General features: G+C 41.3%; 2 protein-coding genes across 6 annotated transcripts in view; one reads left to right on the forward strand and one right to left on the reverse strand.

The window, feature by feature from the left end:
- Positions 1-23,319, reverse strand: part of MCPH1 (microcephalin 1) — a 143,746-nt gene that overhangs the window by 41,269 nt on the left and 79,158 nt on the right. The window contains exon 13 of one of the 5 annotated variants that reach the window (XM_073000643.2): positions 1,227-1,296. The exons of the other annotated variants lie outside the window; for them this stretch is intronic. Within the exon in view, the coding sequence (XP_072856744.2) occupies positions 1,267-1,296 (30 nt within the window). The 3' untranslated portion in view covers positions 1,227-1,266. Of the gene's footprint in view, positions 1-1,226; positions 1,297-23,319 lie in introns of those variants that run through there. 5 annotated transcript variants of the gene reach the window in all.
- Positions 1-23,319, forward strand: part of ANGPT2 (angiopoietin 2) — a 61,070-nt gene that overhangs the window by 2,316 nt on the left and 35,435 nt on the right. The gene's annotated exons all lie outside the window — the stretch shown is intronic.

Genomic DNA, 23,319 nt, shown 5'->3' on the forward strand with positions numbered 1-23,319 from the left:
GATCAACTACTGACTGAAAGACAATACAGAAATGTTTTAATGAAAGTAAGGTCTACTCAAAGTGTTGAATGAGACTATATAAATGTTTATAGGATCTGACATGTTTAGTGTAGACCAATGCAAGTTTACATTGTTTTTACATTTAGCTGAGTAACAGTGCTGATATACAAAGGGGAAAAAGCCCTGGTTATATAGTTTGTCTTCTGCAACTATTGAATTATTTTCTTATATAACTAGATATAAAGTATTTTCTTGTATAACTACAGAATACCGGATCATTTTCAAGAGGGCTGAAATGCACTTCTTAAGCGATAATCTATAATACGAGTTATGATATAAGTTACTGTCTGTATACAGTATAAATGCAAAAATGGGCAATAGACCACTAAAAAACCCCATCATACAACCCACAAGTTTTCATGGATATATATAAACTGCACCACTTGTTTTCTATTCTTCTTACCTACAGATTTTTTTTGGGGGGAGGGGGGATTGTTAGTGGAAGATTAACAAAGTCATTAAGAAAGGGACTGATATTGGGGGGAGGATGCAATACCTTTCAATTTTTACTATTCTATACTGTATTACATTATTTCAGATCTCAAAATCATTTTATTAACTATGCTTTATTAACTTAGTTTTTAAAAAATCAGATGACATGATTTTGTGTTTAGGTTGACATTTCTTTCAAATCTGGCATTCCTGCTGTTTGCAGTCTCATTCTTCTCACTCAATTTTTGTTAAAAACTTATTTTTAGGATACATGGTCAGTGAGATCAATATGGAGAAAAATCTTTAGTGATTAACTCAGCATGCACCTTTAAAAATGTTTTATTAAATCAACAATGGAATAAATAATAGTCTTCTGCCTCTAGACACCACTTTATAAAGCAATAATAGGTCAGTTTATTCATTAAAAATTAAAATCTCAAAGAACTAGTTTGAAATATCTAACATTTAGATTCCTCCTCCATTCACCTGTAGTAGCCTTAGTATACCATAAATAAGGATATCAATTTCATGCCAGGGAAGCAAACACTTCTGTTTGAAGTGTGTGTGAAATAATACTGTCAACACCAAATTCTTTCTAGAACCAGTTATTCATAAAAGCTTGGCTCATAGTGTATTCTGCATCCTCAAAGAGTATTCACTTCCTATCTTTAATCAATCATCAAAAGGAAATGTTATGTTTCCGAATGGACACCTTGCTGTCTGACTGGACAACTGTGGAAACCACTATGCTTGCTTCTCCATCAAAATAGGAAGTCAATGGTCCATGCCGATACATTCTGGAAGCTAACAGAAAATCAAGGCCGGTGTTACGTAAGTGAGTAGCCATTCTCAACCTTTTTTTTTTTTTGACACGGTCATAAACACAATATGAAAGAAATATAGGATTGTGTAAGTTGCATAATGAACCTTATCAGGTGGTGTGTAAGAATTGTTTCCAGTCCCCCCTTCAAATGTGTCAAGGCCCTTATTGAAAATGGCCTAGAAGACTAGTCAGTACTGGCTGCCCTTACAACTAAAGTGTGATTCCTATTATTAATACTCCTCTCCTAGTAGTTTTCAACCCAGTTTTCTACATATAACAGCAAGAACAATAACAACATACCAGTGTATCTGAAGTCTGGGTAGAACTGATTACATATCTCCCCTTTAAGGAACATGGTGTTACTCTAGTGTTTTCTAGTAAATCATACTTCAAGAGAAATATGTACTTATTTGTATCATAGTTTTCCTTTCAAGTTTGCACCAATTCTGGAATTTTCCATCCTCATGTTAGTTTCTCCAGTTTTGCAAAAAGAAAAGAAAAAGACAAGAATTTGCTGCAGGCTAATCGTAAACATCCCTGTTTAACAGTTGTGTTTGTCAAAGAGCTGAGAGACAATTTTGTTTCCAAGCATAGTCAGAAACTAAGGTTCAGATATCTTAATACACAGTTGTTGTATCTGATTCACAATTACTTCCCTGTAAAACAAAATATTCCACATTAGAATGGGCAGCATGGACAACTATGTAGTGTCTTTGTTACAACAAATATGTGGAGAAAAAAAGTTACCTGCCCTAGAATCATCAAGCAGCCAAACACTACATCACATGTTAAGAATGAGCGGACGACAATGTATTCATTTCTTTTGAAAGTGTTGTCTATTGTAATAGGAAATTAAAGATCAACTATGAAATCCCTGTAAATACTGCAAACCTATTTGAAAATATTGCTTTGTACACACATTCTTTGTACAGTATACACATTCCTATAAACTTTGAATCACTGTGCAAACAGAGAATTTTTTTTTGACAAAACTGTCCTCACCAACTATGTCCCAGCATCCCCAAATCATGCAGTGACTTATGTGAAAGGACTGTACACTGAGTTGGTTGGCTCATCCACATGACTTCTGGGTCAACACAAATGTATGCACTATCCTCAAAGGTACATTGCAAAGTGTGCTGGCCAGATCAATATTGTTTTTGATACAGCGTTATGAAACAGCAAGGCATCTATGCCCAGGCAAAATATCCATAGTATGTGTGGTGTGTTGCACTTGTGATGACTTTGTGTGTGCTTAAATCCTTGCTCCCATATGAGCAAATAGCCAGCTGGAAGCTATACCATGCTGTTTTATTAGGAGAGCAGTAGAAAGCAGTAATTTATCTAACTGGTTAGACAGCAGAGAAAAGATGGCTGGGGGATTCTGAGAATTGTGCTCTAAAAAGTAACAGCTGGATGCTCTGCTCAGAACAGCTTGGCTGAACAGCAGAAGCATGAGAACTACAGCATCCTGCCCCCAACAGTTAGAAACACTTGCAGAACTGCACGATCCGACGGATTTTTCATTCCATTGTTATCTACTACATGGAAGGTGGGCTTCTGTTTTGCCAATTCCTTTCAATGAAATGAATCAGTGACTAAAATGTACTGCAAGGCAGTGGTTCTCAGGCAAATGGTATAATTACTGCACCACAGTTCAGGGCCCATATGTTCAGGTTCCCCTGAGTTTGCTCAGCTTTGTGCCTAAATACATATTTTAGATATATCATGCAACAGCTTCTAATATAATCGGCATAATAACATATACAGAAATCCCAAATAACTAGTGTGTAGAATGTAAGGTAGGGACGTGGTGGAACTGCGGGCTAAACCGCAGAAGCCTGTGCTGCAGGGTCAGAAGACCAGCAGTCATAAGATCAAATCCACACGACGGAGTGAGCGTCCATCGCTTGTCCCAGCTCCCGCCAACCTAGCGGTTCGAAAGCATGCAAATGCAAGTAGATAAATAGGGACCACCTTGGTGGGAAGGTAACGGCGTTCCGTGTCTAAGTCGCACTGGCCATGTGACCACGGAAGATTGTCTTCGGACAAAACCGCTGGCTCTATGGCTTGGAAACGGGGATGAGCACTGCCCCCTAGAGTCGAACACGACTGGACAAAAATTGTCAAGGGGAACCTTTACCTTTTTAGAATGCAAGGTACTTTTAGGTCAGACAGAGTATTTCTTCTAACTTTAAATGCTTTTATGTCATCTCTTTCTAAAATTGGCTTTGGAATTATCTGGATTTGTTTTGGAAGTTTCACTAATCTCTATTTTCTTTAGAAAACAGAGGTAAAACAAAAATTGGAAAGCACCCTCTTCAAGTCCTTTAATACTGGAATGGTGATAATAACATGCTACACAATCATTGCATGTTGTTAGGTTATAGTCATTAGCAGATAATTTAGATATTTGCAATGCAGACCCTAATAGCTGACACACAGGTCTGGCCTTAGATCTCTCTCTCTCTCTCTCTCTCTCTCTCTCTCTCTCTCTCTCTGTTTCAGTTACAAAAGCAAACTTGGTTGGAATTTTAGTTTTACTTTGATACTGGTGGTGTGGCAATGGCCTTCAAACATTTGAGAACAAAAGGCTAGTTTTGGGGTATGGTGAAGACTGCTGACTCTGAATTTACAGCAGCAGAAAATCTTCTCCAAGTTCCAGTATGAACTTTAGAGGAGCTAACAATAGGTTTGGTACTTTGGGTAGCTCCTGTAAAATTCAGGCTAAAACAGAATGAGTGTTCCCAGGAAATGGGCATCATCAGCCTCCACTGCACCCAGCACAGTATTCCAACAGAAGGGAATGCCTATGAGCCACAGAAAAGACAACACAGAATTTCCTGCTGCCTCCCCCAGCATCTGCCACCTGAGAAATTTGCCTGCTGCTGCTTAATAAGTTGTTTTGTGTAGAGCTCAGCACTAGCAAAAATACCCTAGCCTAAAAACAATATAGTCCCAGTGATTTTGTTCCAAATTTGTAATTGCTTGGTGAGTAAGGAGGAGACAGATGCTAACAGTCTTTCAGAGCTAGCCTTGTCACACAGCAGGGTGAAGTGGTCTGCTTCTGTCAGCACCATGGCAGGGGGAGAGAACAGATGGTCAGATACAGGCATCTGAACAGTCCAATAAGAGTGGTACCACTTCTGGCAAGCAGATGTGAGGCAGCATCATCTCAGCTTGGCTTCAGGCAGCAAATTGCCGGTACTGTTCTCTTTCCACATCTGTAAAGGATTCTCTGTGGCAATTTTCATGTAGCCATCTGCTACAGTTTTTGGTGCAAGGCCTTCTTTGAGTAGGTCCCTGTTCTTCTCGTAAATAAAGTACACATCATTGTTGTCCGCAGCTGAAGTTACAATTGAATGTTACCACGTCCAGTATTCCTCTAGCTGGAAACAATTAAGCTCCGATTTGTAGTCAGGTAATTTCCATGGAATGTCATGTCCTCTGAAAACTCACCTCCTCTATTACGTAGAGGGAATGTCTGAGTGATAAATCTCCTTACACAGTACTTGACAATTCTTCAGATCCAAGGGCATGAAAAATTCCCTAGACAAATTGGCTGAGACCCTGTTCCTTAGCATAATGAGTTGCACTAGAGTTGGCCCATTGCAACAGGGGTGATTTAGTATGCCAACCTCTCTAAGTTCCATTGATTTAATGGACACACTCTAGTTGTGATGTATTTTATTTATTTAAATTATTTTTACCCTGCTTTTCTCCTTAAAAAAGACTCAAGGCAGCTTACATTATTGAAAGACAGTATTTAAAGTTAAAAACAATGAATATACAACAGTGGTTTACATCACTAAACAACAATATTTAAAGATCAGAACAATGAATATACATAAAGAAGTAGCTTACATCATTAAAAGGCAGTATTAAAGACAAAACAATAAGCATGCAAATACTAAAAAGAAGCAAATACTACGCTGAATTAAAATACAGTTAGAATAGCATGGCTGGAATCAATGGAATGTACAGGAGTTGCCTCACCCAGTCCTCACTGATTCAATGGGACTATTCTAGCACAACTTACTACAGTGAACAATAAGATATCAGTCATTGTCAATAATATTCGTTTGGCAAAATGTGGTAGAAAATGACTAAAAGAAGAAGAGGGTACAATTCCCCAAAGCAGATACAGAATACATAAGCCTTTGGAAAAATCCTTACTTCTTAAGTAGCAGATTGCATTTGTTTCTACATTTCAGGTCTAGGCATATGCAATTTGTATTGAGAGTTTCCTGATACTATCTAATTGCTACCGTGTTTTCCATTTATAAGACACCCTCCCATTTTTCTAACCCCCAAATTAAGAAAACTTAGCTTTGAGTATTCAGCCACTGGGCTCAGAACGCTTGGACATTATAGTGGACCCTCGACTTACAGACGGCTCAACTTACAGACTTTTCGTTACAGACTTCTCTGGCTGCAAAATTTAGATTCGACTTGCAGCCAGAGAATCGACTTACAGACCAGAAAAAACCAAAATGGAATAAAAATAGAATAAAAACCACTGGTTATGGGATTAATCGGTTTTCAGTGCATTGTAGGTCAATGGAGATTCGACTTACAGACTTTTCGACTTGCAGCCACCATTCCAATACGGATTAATTCCTTAAGTAGAGGGTCTACTGTACAAGTCCCTGTTGAATCTGAGCATTGCCTACAGGCTCCACCTCCAACGAGGTGTGTTCCAGTTGCTTTGTAAAGCATCAGCTGACGTCAGTTCCATAAGGCTCGTGATTGGAGGAAGCTAAGTCTCCTGACTGTAGGAAGCTAAGCCTTATGATTGAAGGAAACCTGTTTACAGAGGCAAGGTATGAGCAGTTTTGTTATCTCAGTGTTCTCAGCTTACTTCTGTGTATAAGACACTTCTCAATTTTTAGTATAATGATTTTAGGAAAAAGTGGTGTCTTATACATGGAAAATACGGTAATTTGTCTTGCACTAGTAATACAAATGGGCTACTGGGGGGCAGAGTCTCATGGAATGAGCATCTACAAAGTAGCTCTACCTTGGTAAAGTACAGGCGTCTGAATTTACATGACTTTCTGTACCTGTTGTCTTGCAAGGACAGTACAATCTGTCCTTACCAATCACTATTTTTTGAATTGTTATTAACTGTTTCAGATTACAATGTTTAATGGAACCCATCCAGAGTAGACTCTGTCCAAAAGGGCAGGATTGAAATCTAATAAATAAAATACAGGGGTACGGTAGTGAACACTTGCAAAAGCTATAGTAGCAGTCACCACTGTTGGACATATAGCTGTCACACAAAATGAGACAGAGAAGATACATAGACAGGAGGTGATAAGAGAATATACAACTGGAGAAGTCAACATATGGAGACAGTTGTACTTTTCAGAACCCACATGGCATCCTATATGGCTGTGTCATACCACATGGTAATCCTACTATTTATTAGCAACATTCTTTAACAAGATTTCAGGGTTTTTTTAGCCACTTTTCCTTTTGCTTGCTTAAAATCACCTCAGTTTCTTTCACTATTTTAAGTGCACCACCGAGTTCCACTCCTATAGTTTCAAGGTGGGCAATTGCTCTTGATAATCCACTGAAATGAGATTTTATATATGCCAAGTTTCCAGCTAAGGAATCTTGCACAATCTTTATGGAGGAAGATTCACAAGTCAAATTCGTTTAACTATCCACTGCAAGATTTCATAATTTGTGGAATAATACATAGCTGTATCCAGCCAAGTCCACCAATGCAACATGACAGTTGTGGAGGGAAAGCCAAAGCAGAAGGAAATTCTTTGAACATTTGTACTCAAAATAGAGATTTAATGAACATTCCCCCCCCCTTTGAAATTATCTTATCTACATCAAGATAGTTGTTTTAAATTTCTTTGACCACTCTGTGTAAACCATATGCAAGGCACGTGATATGGAACATTTTCAGATAAATATGTCTCTTGGTTGCCTTAATCATGTATGGAGAGGTGTCTGTTACAAAGAGGAGGATGTTTCCACTTTTTACACCATTTGGCCAGAGTTTCATGGAATCGTTAAATAGCAAAGAAATAGTGGAATTGTTTACTTTTTGTAGTGTTAGAAGAAATACTTAACCAGGTTGTCAAATTTCAGAGTGCTAATAATAACATTAGCTACATGTCTTCTATTTGGATCACTTGTTTCATCTATTGAAACCCGTATCTTATTATTGCCAAGAGCATGTCATCATTCCTAACACATCTTCATAGCAGGCAAAGATGCAGTTTTTCATTATAAATGATTCATTTGAAATCAGGTGACTAGTGTACTTCTTCAAGAAATGTCTGAGGCTACACTACTTAATTTCTTCAAAGGAATATTTGAGTAACTATTATTGTACAGAGATCCTTGCAAAATTCTGACTGGGTATTTGATGAATCAGCAGTTGAAAAAGAAGCTCTCTTGAGGTCTGCTCACAACCAAAGTATGACCAAAATATAACATTTATTACAAAATTAAGCAGAAATATGAAGTAACAGTTTAAAAAGGTTTTTAAAAAAACAACTTTCCAGGCAAAAAACCCCACTCAACTCCCACCAGATTATTCAGAAATATTTTTAACTTATTTATAAATTCAAATGAAAGTTGCAGAAAAAATATGACATATCATAGAAATCCTTGCCCTAATGGTTAGGTTTCAATTTGAATAAGACTGTATTTGTATACTTCTGAAAAATTAAAGGTTGCTAACAATATGTTTCTGTGTATGTTAACTTGGAAATTATCCTAATTCCCTTGTAAATATGTTTAAGATTCCAGCTTACCTCTATTATCTGTTTCTAAAAACCTTTTCAGTAGTTTTCAAATTAGAAAAGCACTGCGTATTTGCTGAGGTGATATTCTATAAATATTCTAAAGTAAACTGTACTGATTCTATTCTCAATTTGTACTTTTAATTGTTTGGTGGACTGAGGAGGAACGGTTCACTCAGTAATAACGTCCATGTAAGTAAGCTGCTCCAACCATCTTACTTATGTGATAGTCATTTGAGAACAGATGGCTGTCCATATTCGAAAATGCCGTACATACTGAGACATGTGCCAACCTGCACATGGAACTGCACATCTGAAACACACAACTGTTGATCTCATGCTTTTATGAACTATTTAAAAGGATACATATAGCTTACTGGATGAGTGATTTTAAGAGCTTCTGAAATGTGCTCATTGTTATTTATATTCTTTCAAAATACATTACAGTGGTGCCTCGCATAGCGAGGTTAATCCGTTCCGGATTAACCTTCGCTATGCGAAAACATCGCTAAACAGGAATAAAAAAGCCATAGAAACGCATTGAACTTTGTTCAATGCGTTCCTATGGCTTGAAAACTCACCGTTAAGCGATGTTTCTCCATAGCGCCGCCATTTTCGCGCCCTCGGTAAGCGAGGGCAGGGCGCGAAAATGCGGCGCGGACCTTCCGGCGGCCATTTTGGAACCGCCAATCAGCTGTTCTCCCCCGCTTCGTTCTGCGAAGATCGCTAAGCAAATCGCTTAGCGATCATCGCAAAGCGAAAAATTGCCATAGGGGCCATCGCTGAGCGAACGCTCCAGCGATGGCCCGGACCCCCTCGCTATGCGAATTCATCGCATAGCGAAGCACTCGCTAAGCGAGGCATCACTGTATTTCAGAACAGCTGCCTCCAACTGCAATGCTATTTTATTTGAGATGATTTTTTTGGCAGCCAGTAAACAGGTATTCTTGCAGTTACAACACAAGCAATGTGCTTCGGAAATCAGAGTAGTCCCTTTATTGCTGAATAGAAGACAAACTCAGTTACTTTATATATATATATTTAAAAAAGCCCCACCAGCAGCAGAATGTGAGGCACTTCACTGCTGGAGTCTGGAGGCATATAAAATTATCTCTGAAGGCAATTTATATCCTGTGATGTATAAACAGATGGAAGCCTGGATGACCAATTAGGCACTGTGGCTTGAACAGAATGATCCTCAGCCAAATGATCCTCTTTGTTACGTAAATGACTTGCTTGCCAATTCTTCCTTGAAGTCAGCAGACCAACAATTCAAATTTCTTAACACACTTTGCACACAAAAATTAGCCAACTATTGTGTGCAACATGGCAAATATATTGGATAATATTAAACAGAAGTAGAGGAACTTGGGCTTATAGATTTTGAGCAGTATGCTGGTATACCCTTCATGATCACTCCTACTGCAAGTATGACCAACTGAACAAACCAGCTTTACTCGATTGCTGAACAATGCTGGGAGAACCCAGGCACGACTGCAATTTGGCTTGTTGTTGTTGTTGTTGTTGTTTAGTCATTAAGTCGTGTCCGACTCTTTGTGACCCCATGGACCAGAGCACGCCAAGCCCTCCTGTCTTCCACTGCCTCCCAGAGTTTGGTCAAATTCATGTTGGTAGCTTGGATGACACTGTCGATCCATCTCATCTTCTGTCGTCCCTTTCTCCTTTTGCCTTCACACTTTCCCAACATCAGGGTCTTTTCCAGGGAGTCTTCTCTTCTCATCAGATGGCCAAAGTACTGGAGCCTCAGCTTCAGGATCTGTCCTTCCAGTGAGCAACCAGGTTTGATTTCCCTTAGATTGGGTAGGTTTGTTCTCCTAGCAGTCCAGGGGACTCTCAAGAGCCTCCTCCAGCACCACAATTCAAAAGCATCAATTCTTTGGCGGTCAGCCTTCTTTATGGTCCAGCTCTCACTTCTATACCTCACTACTGGAAAAACCATAGCTTTGACTATGTAGACCTTTGTTCGCAAGGTGATGTCTCTGCTTTTTAACATGCTGTCTAGGTTTGTCATCACTTTCCTCCCAAGAAGAAGGCGTCTTTTAATTTTGTGGCTGCTGTCTCCATCTGCAGTGATCATGGAGCCCAAGAAAGTAAAATCTGCCACTGCCTCCATATCTTCCCCTTCTATTTGCCAGGAGGTGATGGGACCAGTGGCCATGATCTTAGTTTTTTTGATGTTGAGCTTCAGATTATTTTTGCACTCTCCTATTTCACCCTCATTAAGAGATTCTTTAATTCCTCCTCAGTTTCTGTCATCAGAGTGGTATCATCTGCATATCTGAAGTTGTTGGTATTTCTTCCGTCAATCTTAATTCTGTTTTGGGATTCATCCAGTCCAGCTTTTCGCATGATGTATTCTGCATATAAGTTAAATAAGCCATGGGACAATATACAGCCTTGTCGTACTCCTTTCCCAATTTTGAACCAATCAGTTGTTCCATATCCAGTTCTAACTGTTGCTTCCTGTCCCACATATAGATTTCTCAGGAGATAGATAAGGTGGTCAGGCACTCCCATTTCTTTAACAACTTGCCATAGTTTGCTGTGGTCCACACAGTCAAAGGGTTTTGCATAGTCAATGAAGCAGAAGTAGATATTTTTCTGAAACTCTCTGGCTTTCTCCATAATCCAGCATGTTAACAATTAATTTGGTCCCAAGTGTGACAAACCCAGACCTACTGGGATGTGCCACACGTTAACTAAGCTGCCACCAACCATTCCCTATAAGAAGTCACACAGACCAGGGATGGATTTTCAACAAATAAAAGGATAAGGTTTATTTAAAACAACACACAGGAAAATAAAATGATCAGGTGAATAAGATATAGTAACGTGGCTTAGTCTCATTCACACATGCATACAGTTTGGTTCACACAGAACACTTAACTTGAAGCACAGACCCTGAACCTATCAGTTCTGGCTAACCATACAGACACCTGAACCTATCAGGTTGGTACTGACACACAGTAGTACCCTGTCTGACACACAGACTCCCACACCAGCTTCTTCTTCCCAGCTGCTGCTTCTTCACATCCCAGCGTCTCCTAAACTTCACCACACACGCTCCACATATATATACAGTACAGCCCCTCCTCCTGATGTCCCGCCTTCCACTCCCCATAGGATGGAACTTTCCCTCCAAACCCATGACAGACAGGTAACATCAGTGCTGTATGTAACACCTCCCCTCTTTATAAGTTGTTTTGTAGGGGGAAAGCTAAGGTGCTTTTCACCAAAAAACAACCTGGATAAAACACACAAAAACAGTTATACATTCAATATCATACTTACTTATACTTACATTCTAAGTTAACCATATCAATTAGGCATTTAAACATTTACCATATACATTACATCAATTTACCTTTATTCATACAAACCAAGTTCAAAAAACAGGTACATTTAACTTTTTGTCATCAATATATATACATAGTCCATGTTTCTTTCGCCGTCTTCATTCTTCAGGTCTTCTTGACAAGGCGTCAGCAACACAGTTCACTGACCCTCTGACCACCTTCACTTCAAAGTCATAGTCCTGCAGATTTAAAGCCCACCTCATAAGTTTGCTATTGTGGGTTTTCATTGTCTTTAACCATTGCAATGGTGAATGGTCAGTGCACAGAACAAAATGTCTTCCCCAGATGTAAGGCTTGGCCTTCTGGATCGCGTAGACTATGGCCAAACACTCCTTCTCCACGGTTGCCAAATGTCTCTCACCTTTTTGAAGTTTCCTACTCAGGTAGGACACTGGATGCTGGTCACCATTCTCATCCTCCTGGCAAAGAACTGCTCCTACCCCGCTGTTAGACGCATCGGTGTAGATGATGAACTCCCGGTCGAAGTCTGGAGCACGCAGCACCGGATACTTGACGAGCGCCTCCTTCAACCTCTGGAACACCGCCTCACAGTCGCTGGTCCACGGGATGCGGTCATCAGCCTTCTTCCTCGTCAGATCGGTCAGCGGAGCCGCAATCTCGCTAAACCTCGGGATGAACTTTCTGTAGTAGCCCACCAACCCAAGAAATGATTTGATTTTTTTCTTGGTGTTGGGTCTGGGCCAATCACGAACAGCTTCTATTTTGGCCTCCAGGGGTTTTATCACGCCTCCCCCTACCATGTGACCCAAGTATTTTATTTCTGGGCTACCCAGCTGACACTTGCTGGCCTTTACTGTTAGCCCTGCTGCACTCAACCTCTGCAGCACTAATTCCAGGTGTATCAGGTGATCTTCCCAGGTATTACTGAAGATCCCTATGTCGTCAATGTAGGCCACTGTAAAGTCACTGAGCCCTGCCAAGGTCTGGTCCATCAGCCTTTGGAATGTGGCTGGTGCATTTCTGAGACCAAAGCTCAGGACTCGAAACTCATAGAGACCAAAAGGGCTGCAAAAGGCAGTCTTTTCTTGATCCCTGGGATCAATTCTTAATTGCCAATATCCCTTTACCAGGTCCAATGATGAGATGAACCGACAACCCCCTATGGTTTCAATCAGGTTGTCTAGCCTGGGCATTGGGTAGGCATCAGGAGTGGTTACACGGTTTAATTTCCTGTAATCGACACAAAACCTAATGCTCCCATCAGGCTTGTCCACAAGGACTATCGGAGAGGACCAAGGACTAGAAGAGGGGACGATTATGTTCTCCCTAAGCATCTCGTCCAGCTCCTTCCGCACCTTGTCCCTATAGGGTCCCGTTACTCGGTATGGGGATACTGCCTGCGGGGGTGCATCCCCTGTGTGGATCCGATGCATCACTCCCTTCACTATCCCCGGCTTGTTGGAAAACACCTGTTGATATTTACTAAGCAGCATTTTTAGTTCTTGCTGCTGGTCTTGGGTGAGTGCAGGACTGATCTTTACCTCCTCTGGGTTGTATTTTACTTCCCCTTTACCCTCCCAGAAGGGTAATTCAGCTTCCTCACTCTCAGCTGCTTTTATCGCAAATAAAACCCTCTGTTCCCCTCTGTAGTAGGGTTTTAGGGCATTCACATGAACCACCCTCCTTGCTTGGTTCTCCTCCTGCTCTATAAGGTAGTTCAGGTCTGACATCTTGGAAATGACCCTATATGGTCCTGCCCATTTGAGCTGCAGTTTATTCTCTCTGCAGGGCCTAAGCCAAAGCACTTCCTCCCCTGGGTCAAAGTGCCTCTCTCTAGCTTTGTGGTCATACCATGTTTTCTGTCTGACCTTCTGAGCTTGCAGGTTTTCTGCTGCCAGCTCTAGATTTCTCTTTAGGTCATTCATCAAGGTGTCTATGTATGTCACAACGTCTTGTGGGTCATCCTGGGTGATCTGCTCCCAATTTTGTTTGATCAAATCAAGGGGCCCTTTCACCCTTCTCCCAAATAAAAGTTCAAATGGACTGAACCCGGTACTGGCTTGTGGCACTGATCGATAAGCAAACAAAAGGGATTGCAGCTTCTGGTCCCAATTGTTTGGATTCTCTGCCAAGTAAGCCCTAATCATGCGCATTAGAGTCCCATTGAACTTCTCAGTTAACCCATTACTTTCAGGATGATAGGCAGTGGTTTCCTTGTGCTTAATTCCACAGATTTGCCATAAGCGTTTCATGAGCTTTGATGTGAACGATGCGCCCAAATCTGTGATTATTTCTGAGGCAAATCCCATCCTGGACATATACCCCACCAAGGCATCTGCCACTGTGTTAGTTTCAATGTTAGTCAAGGGTATGGCTTCAGGGTACCTCGTGGCATGGTCCACAATGGTGAGAATGAACCTGTTCCCCCTCTTTGTGGCCTTGGGCAAAGGTCCCACAATATCCACCCCTATGCATTTGAACGGAGTGTCAATCACAGGCAAAGGGCACAACTTTGCTTTGGTCCTGTCGCGGCTATTCCCCTGCCTTTGACACACATCACATTGTTTACAGAACTCCCTGATCTGCTTCCCTATGTCAGGCCAGTAAAAATTCTGTGTGATTCTCTGCTGTGTTTTGTTCACCCCTAAGTGTGCAGCAAACATGTCAGAGTGCCCCCTTTGTAAGATCATGGGGCGATACTTTTCAGGTACCACCAGCTGACTTCTGATCCCATCTCCCCCTTTTGAGATATTCCTCAGGGTCTCTCTATATAAAATCCCCTTTTTCTCCAGAAATCTCACTGGGGTTTCAGGTGTTAGCTGGGCGTCAGTCACCTGTTCAAAACACTTTTGGAGAGTGGCGTCCGCCTTCTGCTCCTGACCAAATCGGCTGTCTGTGGTTAAGGTTTCCACCACAGCTTCTGAACTCCCCTCTGCTTCCGTCTCTGGCTCATCATTACCCCCCTGAACTGTCCCCGTGGTGGCTTGTGAACGTGTAATCACTAGCACCCGTTTCACATGTTCAGCCAGGTCATTTCCCACGAGTCGATGAAATTGCTAGCCGCCAAACTCCCCTCCAGCCTTGAAAGTTGACAGGTACCTCCGCGACTGGCAGAGAGATCACCCGCCCCTCAATCCCTGCCACCTTCATGCTCTCATTTGGGATTACATACTCCCTAGGAATAATATCTGGATGGCACAGGGTCACCTGGGAACAAGTGTCCCGCAGCCCCCGATACTGATGGCCAAGTATTCCTACGTCCACCCCTGCTGTCTCAAACAACTGAGAATCTGTTCTCACCAGTAGGCAGCGCCTGACCTCTACAAGAGGACCATTTTCCTCAGCCTGATCAGCAGATGTAGCTGTTCCAGATTGAGTAGCCATGGCAACAGGCTCCCTCAGTGACAATGAGCCTTGCTCTTTCTGGACACAGAACACAGCTTTTGGCTTGGTTCCACTCGAATCCTGAGGCACCATTCCTTTTAGCTGCTTTAATTTCTCACACTCTGAGATTAGATGGCCCTTTCCCTGACAGAAATAGCATTTTCTGGTGTATTTTGAGTCTCTCTCATCTTGTTTTGGTTTTCCCTCCAAAATCTGAGGTCTTGGTTTCATGTCTGAGGGCTTCCCTTCACCATGGGCCCCTCCCCCTTGCTGGCTTTTCCCTGGTCCCTGAGAGTACTTGCTGTAGGTTTCTTTAGGTTTCCCCATAGCTTTCCCCTCACCCAAGGGCTTTCTTATTTGGGAAATAAAATCTGCGATCTCGGCTGCTTCTGCCACAGATTTTGGTTTCCTTTCCCTCACCTGGAATTTCAGTTCCCCATGCAGGACTGAATAGAACTGTTCCAGCGCTATCAAGTCTTTGAGCTGCTGAAAGGTCTCTGTCCCCTCCTGAGATAGCCATTTCTCTAGCAGCCTCACCACTTGGGCCCCCACTTGGGTAAAAGTCTGCTCTGGTTTCTTTGTGAGGGACCTGAATCTTTGCCTCAGCTGTTCCGCATTTATCCCATGTCTTGCAAACACCAGTTTTTTAAACTCTGCAAAATCTCTCATCAGTTCCTGTGGCATCTCTGAATAAACCTCAGCCAGGCTACCACTGATTAAAGATCGCATGATGGTCATCTTCTCAGTTTCCCTCACTGAGAAGTCCACAAACGCTCTTTCCACTAAGGAAAAGAACACCTCAGGACAGTCTCCCTTGTGGTACACAGGGAATTTCTTCAGGTCAGCCTTAGACAGTTGGCCTCCCTCAGAATCCCTATTGTTATTATTGTTCTGGTTCATCAGTTCCAATTTTTTTAATTCAAACGCCATTTTCTCTCTCTGCAATTCCAATTCAATTCTCTGTCTCTCTATTTCAAATTGCCTTTGTTTCTCTCTTTCCCTTTCCTCCACTTCAAATTGCCTCATCCTCAGTTCATGCTGTTGGGCTAGGAGTATTTTTCTGAGTTCTGGGTTTTGTTCTCCCGTGCTGTCACTTTGCACTGAGCCAAATTCATCCTCAGAACCTTGGTCAACCTGGGGGTCTTTCACTTCACCCATTTCTGCCATTTGGCTTCGAGTCAAGGGCATACTCCCCCCCAGAACAGGCTGCTTTCAAAAGTCAAGCCTCAAAATAAAGCGACCACTTTTTTTTTTCTTTTGCCTCAGAACCAGCTTTCCCTATAGATTGCTGCTGTCCTTCAGCACTACTTGCAACTGTAGCCAGCCGGAGTCCACCCCCCTCTGCTGGGCCTCTCAGCAGACAAGCTAGCTCACTGCTATTTCCCAGTTTTGCCTCAGCTTTTTCCCGCCAAAACAGGCTGCCTCAGAGCTCCCTAATCTAGCCCCCAATCTGAGGTTACACGTTCTTCTACTAGTGCACCCCCCCGTGAGGCACACCTAGAAGATTACCTACGCGCTCTCAGATTGTCCCTGACTAGACCCCCCTTGCTCTGGGCACACTTGCCAAGGCTTTGCTGGACCACTGGACAACTGGACCAGTCGTATCCCACACGCTGGACACCAATCAATGTGACAAACCCAGACCTACTGGGATGTGCCACACGTTAACTAAGCTGCCACCAACCATTCCCTATAAGAAGTCACACAGACCAGGGATGGATTTTCAACAAATAAAAGGATAAGGTTTATTTAAAACAACACGCAGGAAAATAAAATGATCAGGTGAATAAGATATAGTAACGTGGCTTAGTCTCATTCACACATGCATACAGTTTGGTTCACACAGAACACTTAACTTGAAGCACAGACCCTGAACCTATCAGTTCTGGCTAACCATACAGACACCTGAACCTATCAGGTTGGTACTGACACACAGTAGTACCCTGTCTGACACACAGACTCCCACACCAGCTTCTTCTTCCCAGCTGCTGCTTCTTCACATCCCAGCGTCTCCTAAACTTCACCACACACGCTCCACATATATATACAGTACAGCCCCTCCTCCTGATGTCCCGCCTTCCACTCCCCATAGGATGGAACTTTCCCTCCAAACCCATGACAGACAGGTAACATCAGTGCTGTATGTAACACCAAGTTCCTCTGCCCTTTTGAAATCCGGCTTATACTACTGGGAGTTCTCGGTCCACATACTGCTGAAGCCTACCTTGTAGGATTTTGAGTATAACCTTGCTAGCGTGTGGAATGTACGGTAGTTGGAGCATTCTTTGGCACTGCCCTTCTTTGGGATTGGGATGTAGACTGATCTTTTCCAATCCTCTGGCCACTGCTGAGTTTTCCAGACTTGCTGGCATATTGAGTGTAGCACCTTAACAGTGTCATATTTTAAGATTTTAAATAGTTCAAATGGAATGCCATCACCTTCACTGGCCTTGTTGTTAGCTGTGCTTTCTAAGGCCCACTTGACTTCACTCTCCAGGATGTCTGGCTCAAGGTCAGCAACCACACTATCTGGGTTGTCCGGGACATCCAGATCTTACTGGTATAATTCCTCTGTGTATTCTTCCCACTTCTTCTTGATGTCTTCTGCTTCTGTGAGGTACCTCCCGTTTTTGTCCTTTATCATGTCCATCTTTGCACAAATTGTTCCTTTAATATCTCCAATTTTCCTGAACAGATCTCTGGTTTTTTCCTTTCTATTATTTTCCTCTATATCTTTGCACTGTTCATTTAGGAAGGCCTTCTTGTCTCTCCTCGCTATTCTTTGGAAGTTAGCATTCAATTTTCTGTAATTTTCCCTATCTCCCTTGCATTTTGTTTCCCTTCCCTTCTCTGCTATTTGTAAGGCCTCGTTGGACAGCCACATTGCTTTTTTACATTTCCTTTTCTTTGGGATGTTTTTTGTTGCTACCTCCTGTACAATGTTATGAGCCTCCATCCATAGTTCTTCAGGCACTCTATCTGCGAAATTGAGTTCCTTAAATCTGTTCTTCACTTCCACTGTGTATTCATAAGGGATTTGGTTTAGATTATACCTGACTAGCCCAGAGGTTTTTCCTCCTTTCTTCAGTTTAAGCTTGAGTTTTGCTATGAGAGCTGATGATCAGAGCCACAAACAGCTCCAGGTCTTGTTTTTGCTGACTGTATTGAGCTTCTCCATCTTTAGCTTATCTCCTAACAAATCAGACAAAAACAACCTTAAAAGAACCAGGAAACCCTGGCTTACTGTGTCCCTTGATCATGGCCATTATGTCAAATTATATTTTAAGATGAAGTAAAGTGCATCAAAGTATTATGATATGTATGTTAGAGTGTCTGTACATTTTTAAATATAGCCACAAATTGGATAACTCTTGTCTCAGGTTTCTATAGTACAGTCAACAGCAATTTATCAAAATGTCTCCCACCTAGCCAATGTCTCCTCCTAGGATGTAATTCAATGTGAAGTCAAGCCAAAATGTGTTCTACAGCCTCTTGTAGTCTTTTTAGTGGTGTGCATGTTTTGATTTAAATAAGGTTTTAAAATAAGTTGATATCAATTTTCAACAAATTCCTACATTTTCTGCTTATGTAGAAGAAGGGAAGCATGAAGTGGGAAATGGAGAGGAACTGGAACCACAGAATGGAGTGTCAGGTGAAGTTAGAGATGGGAGAGACAGAAGTGAGGGATCGCATGAAACCCAAAGTTGTTTCATTAATCTGAGTAGTAGTTTGTTCTGAGTCCTATTTGGCAAAAGTGAAGGAACTTTCAATGAGAGGGACTGACACAATATCACTTCATTTCATGCATCTCAAAATCATGAGTGGCAAATGCGGATGTAGACTGCAACCTCTGACAGCTGTGGCTCCAAGAGTGTTTGAATGTGGATATGATGGAAAACAGCAACTGCCTAGAGTTTCCACATGCAGATTTTCCATTCATTCTGCTCAGTATTGGATGAAACGTTGTTGCGTAACTTATGCCTCAGAAAGTGAGATGATGTCACCAGCAAGGGGCAGTTTTCCTTTTTCTGTTCTGCAGTTTCCCAACTCTCATGTAATCCCTTTCATTGTGTAGGAGCTGTGGTATAGAAAGTCCAAGTTTTTATTTACTAAAAATTCATGCTACAGGAGACATGACTAGCAAGTGGAGATTGTTGATAAATATGTCCTCCTTCCATCCCATGGCTCCCACATGACAAAAGAGATTATATAACCTTAGGAGCCTCATTGCACAGTGGTTATAACTGCTGTACTGCAGCCAGATCTCTGCTCACGACCTGGGGTTCAATCCCAGGTAGCCCGCTCAAAGTTGACTCAGCCTTCCATCCTTCCGAGGTTGGTAAAATGAGTGACCAGCTCTCGGGGGGGGGGGGGTACAACGTGTAACCTGCATAATTAACTTGTAAACCACCCAGAGAGTGATTTAAGCACTATGGGGTGGTATAGAAGCAGCACACTTTTTGCTTTTTTAAATATGGGAACCAGAAAAGCAATAGGACAGTAATAAAAAGTTTTTAATTATGAAGAATTGCCCTTGCCAGTGACATCATCACTTTTACACAGGCATAGGTTACACAAGAGGATTTCAAAAAGCAAAAGCGTGCTGCTTATATACCGCCCCATAGTGCTTCAAGTACTCTCTGGGCAGTTTACAAGTTAATTATGCAGGCTACACATTGCCCTCCCCCCCAGCAAGCTGGGTACTCATTTTACCGACCTTGGAAGGATAGAAGGCTGGGTCAACCTTGAGCCGGCTCCCTGGGATTGAACCCCAGGTCATGAGCACATTTTTGGCTGCAGTACAGCGGTTTAACCACTGCGCCACGAGGCTATGTTGGTCTGCAAGCTCTGTTGAAGCCAATCATTACTACTTCCTAAGTAACAGGAGTAGCTGGCTAAAGTAAGTGAAATGCCATTAGTTTTTGAATCAACTAACTAGGAAACTACAAAGTCCACACATTTCTGCCCTTTTACGTATATCTGGCCATCAGTGCAATAAAGTGTATGCACTAAATAATATATAAATATTTTTATCACTGCAAATACAAGTTGCAGAATTCATTGCAACATAAAGAGATCAGAATAAAACATATCAAGTTTCTTTAGCACATAAGGAAATTCATAATAATGCACTACATAACTTTAGTATTCAAATAAAGTGAATTTCCTAACAGCTGGAATCCTATTGAATAAAGGTAAGGTTTGTGTAACCTGTTGTGGCTAACTAGTATTAACTGATGAGGTGCCTGGTCACATTTTGATTCTGCAACTGGGCATGTTATCATAGAATTATAGAAAAGTGAAGTTGGAAGGGGTGTACAAGGCCATCAAGTCCAACCCCCTGCTCAATCTGCCAGGTGATTATCTTAGTTTTTATTGAATTCCTCCAGAGTTGGAGCACTCACCAACTCCTGAGGTAAATGGTTACACCGTCATACTGCTCCAACAGCTAGGATGTTTTTCCTGATATTCAACCAAAAACTGGCTTCCTTTAACTTGAGCCCATTGTTGCATGTCCTAACTCATGTTATCATGCACATTTTGGAGACATGCTCACCATCCCATGAATTAGTTGTGGCAAGCTATGTAAACCTTATGCAAACACCAATAGCAATTGGCCAATATATATGGAATCTCAGAGACTTCTTCCTGGAAATTCTAAATGTGCATGCACACAGCTCTTATAACCAGAGATACTGTTTAAACATGCCCTGTTATGGCTACTCTAAACAAAACATTAGTTATCATAACTGACATCAATATAGTATGTTTGTAAATACAAACTGGTACAGTATTCTTTTCCCTTCATAATAATGAAAATGTTCCTTACAGATCCTGAAAAGCAACAACATTGAAATATCAGTAGGCCAAGCAGTGTATAAAATCTGGAATTATTTAATACTAAGCATTTGATGATCTACCAAACTATTTTTCCCTCTGTCTACTGCAAAAAAATCTTCAATAGTGTTAATTTACAGCCTGAAATTATAGCAACCCCCAGAGTTGAGGAAGTCGCCTCAGTTTCTTCTATAATGGAAGAAATTTGATACAAAATTCTTGGAATCCCCTTCTAAAATCTGGTCTACATCTGGAGGAGGACCCTAATGTTGAAATCTTGAAGTGGACCATGTAATCTAGAATTGCAGGTGAAGATGCATTTTCCCCCTAAAAATTATTAATCTATTATACTTGATAGAGATGTATCATTACATAAAACAGAGCAACAGTTAAACAATCAACGTGAAAAAACAAATAGCCCCGAGAGCCAAAAAGTACACTTCCCAATACACTTCTTATTCACCAAAAGAAATATGAGAGGAGCATCCTCCTTACAATAAATTGGAGGCAAACAAATAACAAAATCTGTCAACCTCTCTCTGAAAGGGACCATGTCTATTGACCCACATACACTCAGCACCCTGTATGTCTGGTGTCTGTGAAATTCTGTTCCTCCCCACAGCTGAATAAATGCAATAAACGGCATCCAGGCTATGTCAAAACCATCCCAGACTACTTGATCTTTGATCCTCCTCACTTTCTTTCTATCCACTGGCTATCTTTTATAACATTGCGAACAACAGGAATGTGATCTAGTCCTTATGAAGCACTTTTACAATGCTGCCAACGAAGAGATTTAATAGTGCCAGGAAAAGATCAAGACAAGCCCAGACTAGATGTATTTCGAGACAGGCCCACTATATATGGGGGAAGGACCCCCAATTTCTGCACCCCCTCCAGCATAAACCTGAAGATTTTTTAAAAGAGGCATGCGCTAGAAAAGATTTAATTTTTGAATTCTTCCTATGTTTAAAATATTCCTGTTCTGTTTAATAAATTAATTCACTTTAAAAGGACATAAACTTGGCCTGGGTCTTCTAAGCACCTCCAGGAATTTGACCAATAGTCTGAAGTGGGCACTGTATTCTGCTACTGCAGTCTGTTGCAGGTGGAAACCAAACCTAATACAACATCCAGAAGAAGCATCCTGTGGGAGGCTTTCCAGGCCCCTGAAGAGAAATCTCTGCACCCAAGATGTTGCAAAATTGGAGAGAACTTAACCGAACAGAAATGTTCACAATGAAATCCAATCTACTTTTAAGGAAGCATTAGCAAGCTTTCGATACATGGAATGCAGAAATATGCAATACACTGAAGCTGGCATATTGCCAGTTAAAGAACAGCCTGATTCTCACACATATTTTATTCAAAGACAGAATTCAAAAGGAATATTTTAAATGTTTGGAATGCTGAGAAACTATAAGGAGGTCATGGTTTTTCACATGGATGCTGTAGGAGTGTACTACGAGAAACATGCTGTTGTATTACAGGGATTCTCTAGCTTGTCCAACAGTACCCCCATCTTAACAGTATTCTAGTTTACATTTGCAGAGTCTGATATTTAAGTGCCGGTGTCTGAGCAGATGTGAAAGATTCTTTGGATCCCATATTTGGTTTATAATTTATGAGAAGGGATCCTTCTGCTTTATTAAACTACTTTCCCTGCAAGTTACACTAAAGCTGATTTTGGTTCAATTCTCAAGAGTTACTATTGCTGTGGCGAGGACAATCTAATTTTTTTAAAATCTTTTTATATACATCTCTTGAGATTAATGATCATTTATTGATAGGCTTTCTATCTTGCCTTACTTAAAAAAAAAGGGAGGGAGAGAGATTTAAGGAAATTCAAAGAATGAATAAAAAATACAAACACAAAACCAAATTCAAGCATTTAAACATAATGAAAACTAAAAACACACGTTTAAAGTATTCCAACAAAGGAACCACAGCTCCTTCTTCGCACCAGCTGGTCAGCTACCAAAGCCCTTCTCAAACATAAAGGTATTTTCCTGTCTGCAGAAGGACAATGGGGAGAATGCCAAGCAGACCCTCCAAAATTCCCAAGCTTGGGGGAAGTCACCAAGAGAGTTCTGATTTCAAGGGGTATGAGTTGGTGCAAGACCGCTTGGGTGTACCAGTTGGTATTTATTTAGAAAAAGCTGCAATGGCCAGTATAGGAAATTGTCAGAGAAAAAGGTCACATTTTGTTTCATTTGTAAGGGAAGGCAACAACCTTTTGTGTGGATGCAAACATTTGCGTGGATGCAAAAATACAGGACTGGTTGTGTCAGGTCTTTAAACATGGACAGCTTTGTGCTTGTGGTTCAACACATAGTTACTATTACTTTTAATTATTTAAAATTTCTTGATATGCGATCATTAGAAGCCCTTCTCATTGTGCTCTCAACCCTGCAGTCGGAGAAGATCCATAGGAGAGGGATCTTTCCTCCATATGCTTGCTTGCTGCTGCCTTTGCCACTTTTTAGTCACCATGCAAAGTCCACTCCATGGTTTCAAGTGCTATTTAAGATAGTTAACTATTTTTAGATGTTGCTTTTGTTGCATGGGTTTTGCTGTATTTATGAATTATTGTAAACTGTCCTGAGGCTGCTTGTGTGAGAAGGGAAGTATACACACTCCACAAAACAGAAACCAAACAATCCTCTACTGA

Source organism: Pogona vitticeps, chromosome 1, assembly GCF_051106095.1.
Source record: "Pogona vitticeps strain Pit_001003342236 chromosome 1, PviZW2.1, whole genome shotgun sequence".
Classification (NCBI taxonomy): domain Eukaryota; kingdom Metazoa; phylum Chordata; class Lepidosauria; order Squamata; family Agamidae; genus Pogona; species Pogona vitticeps.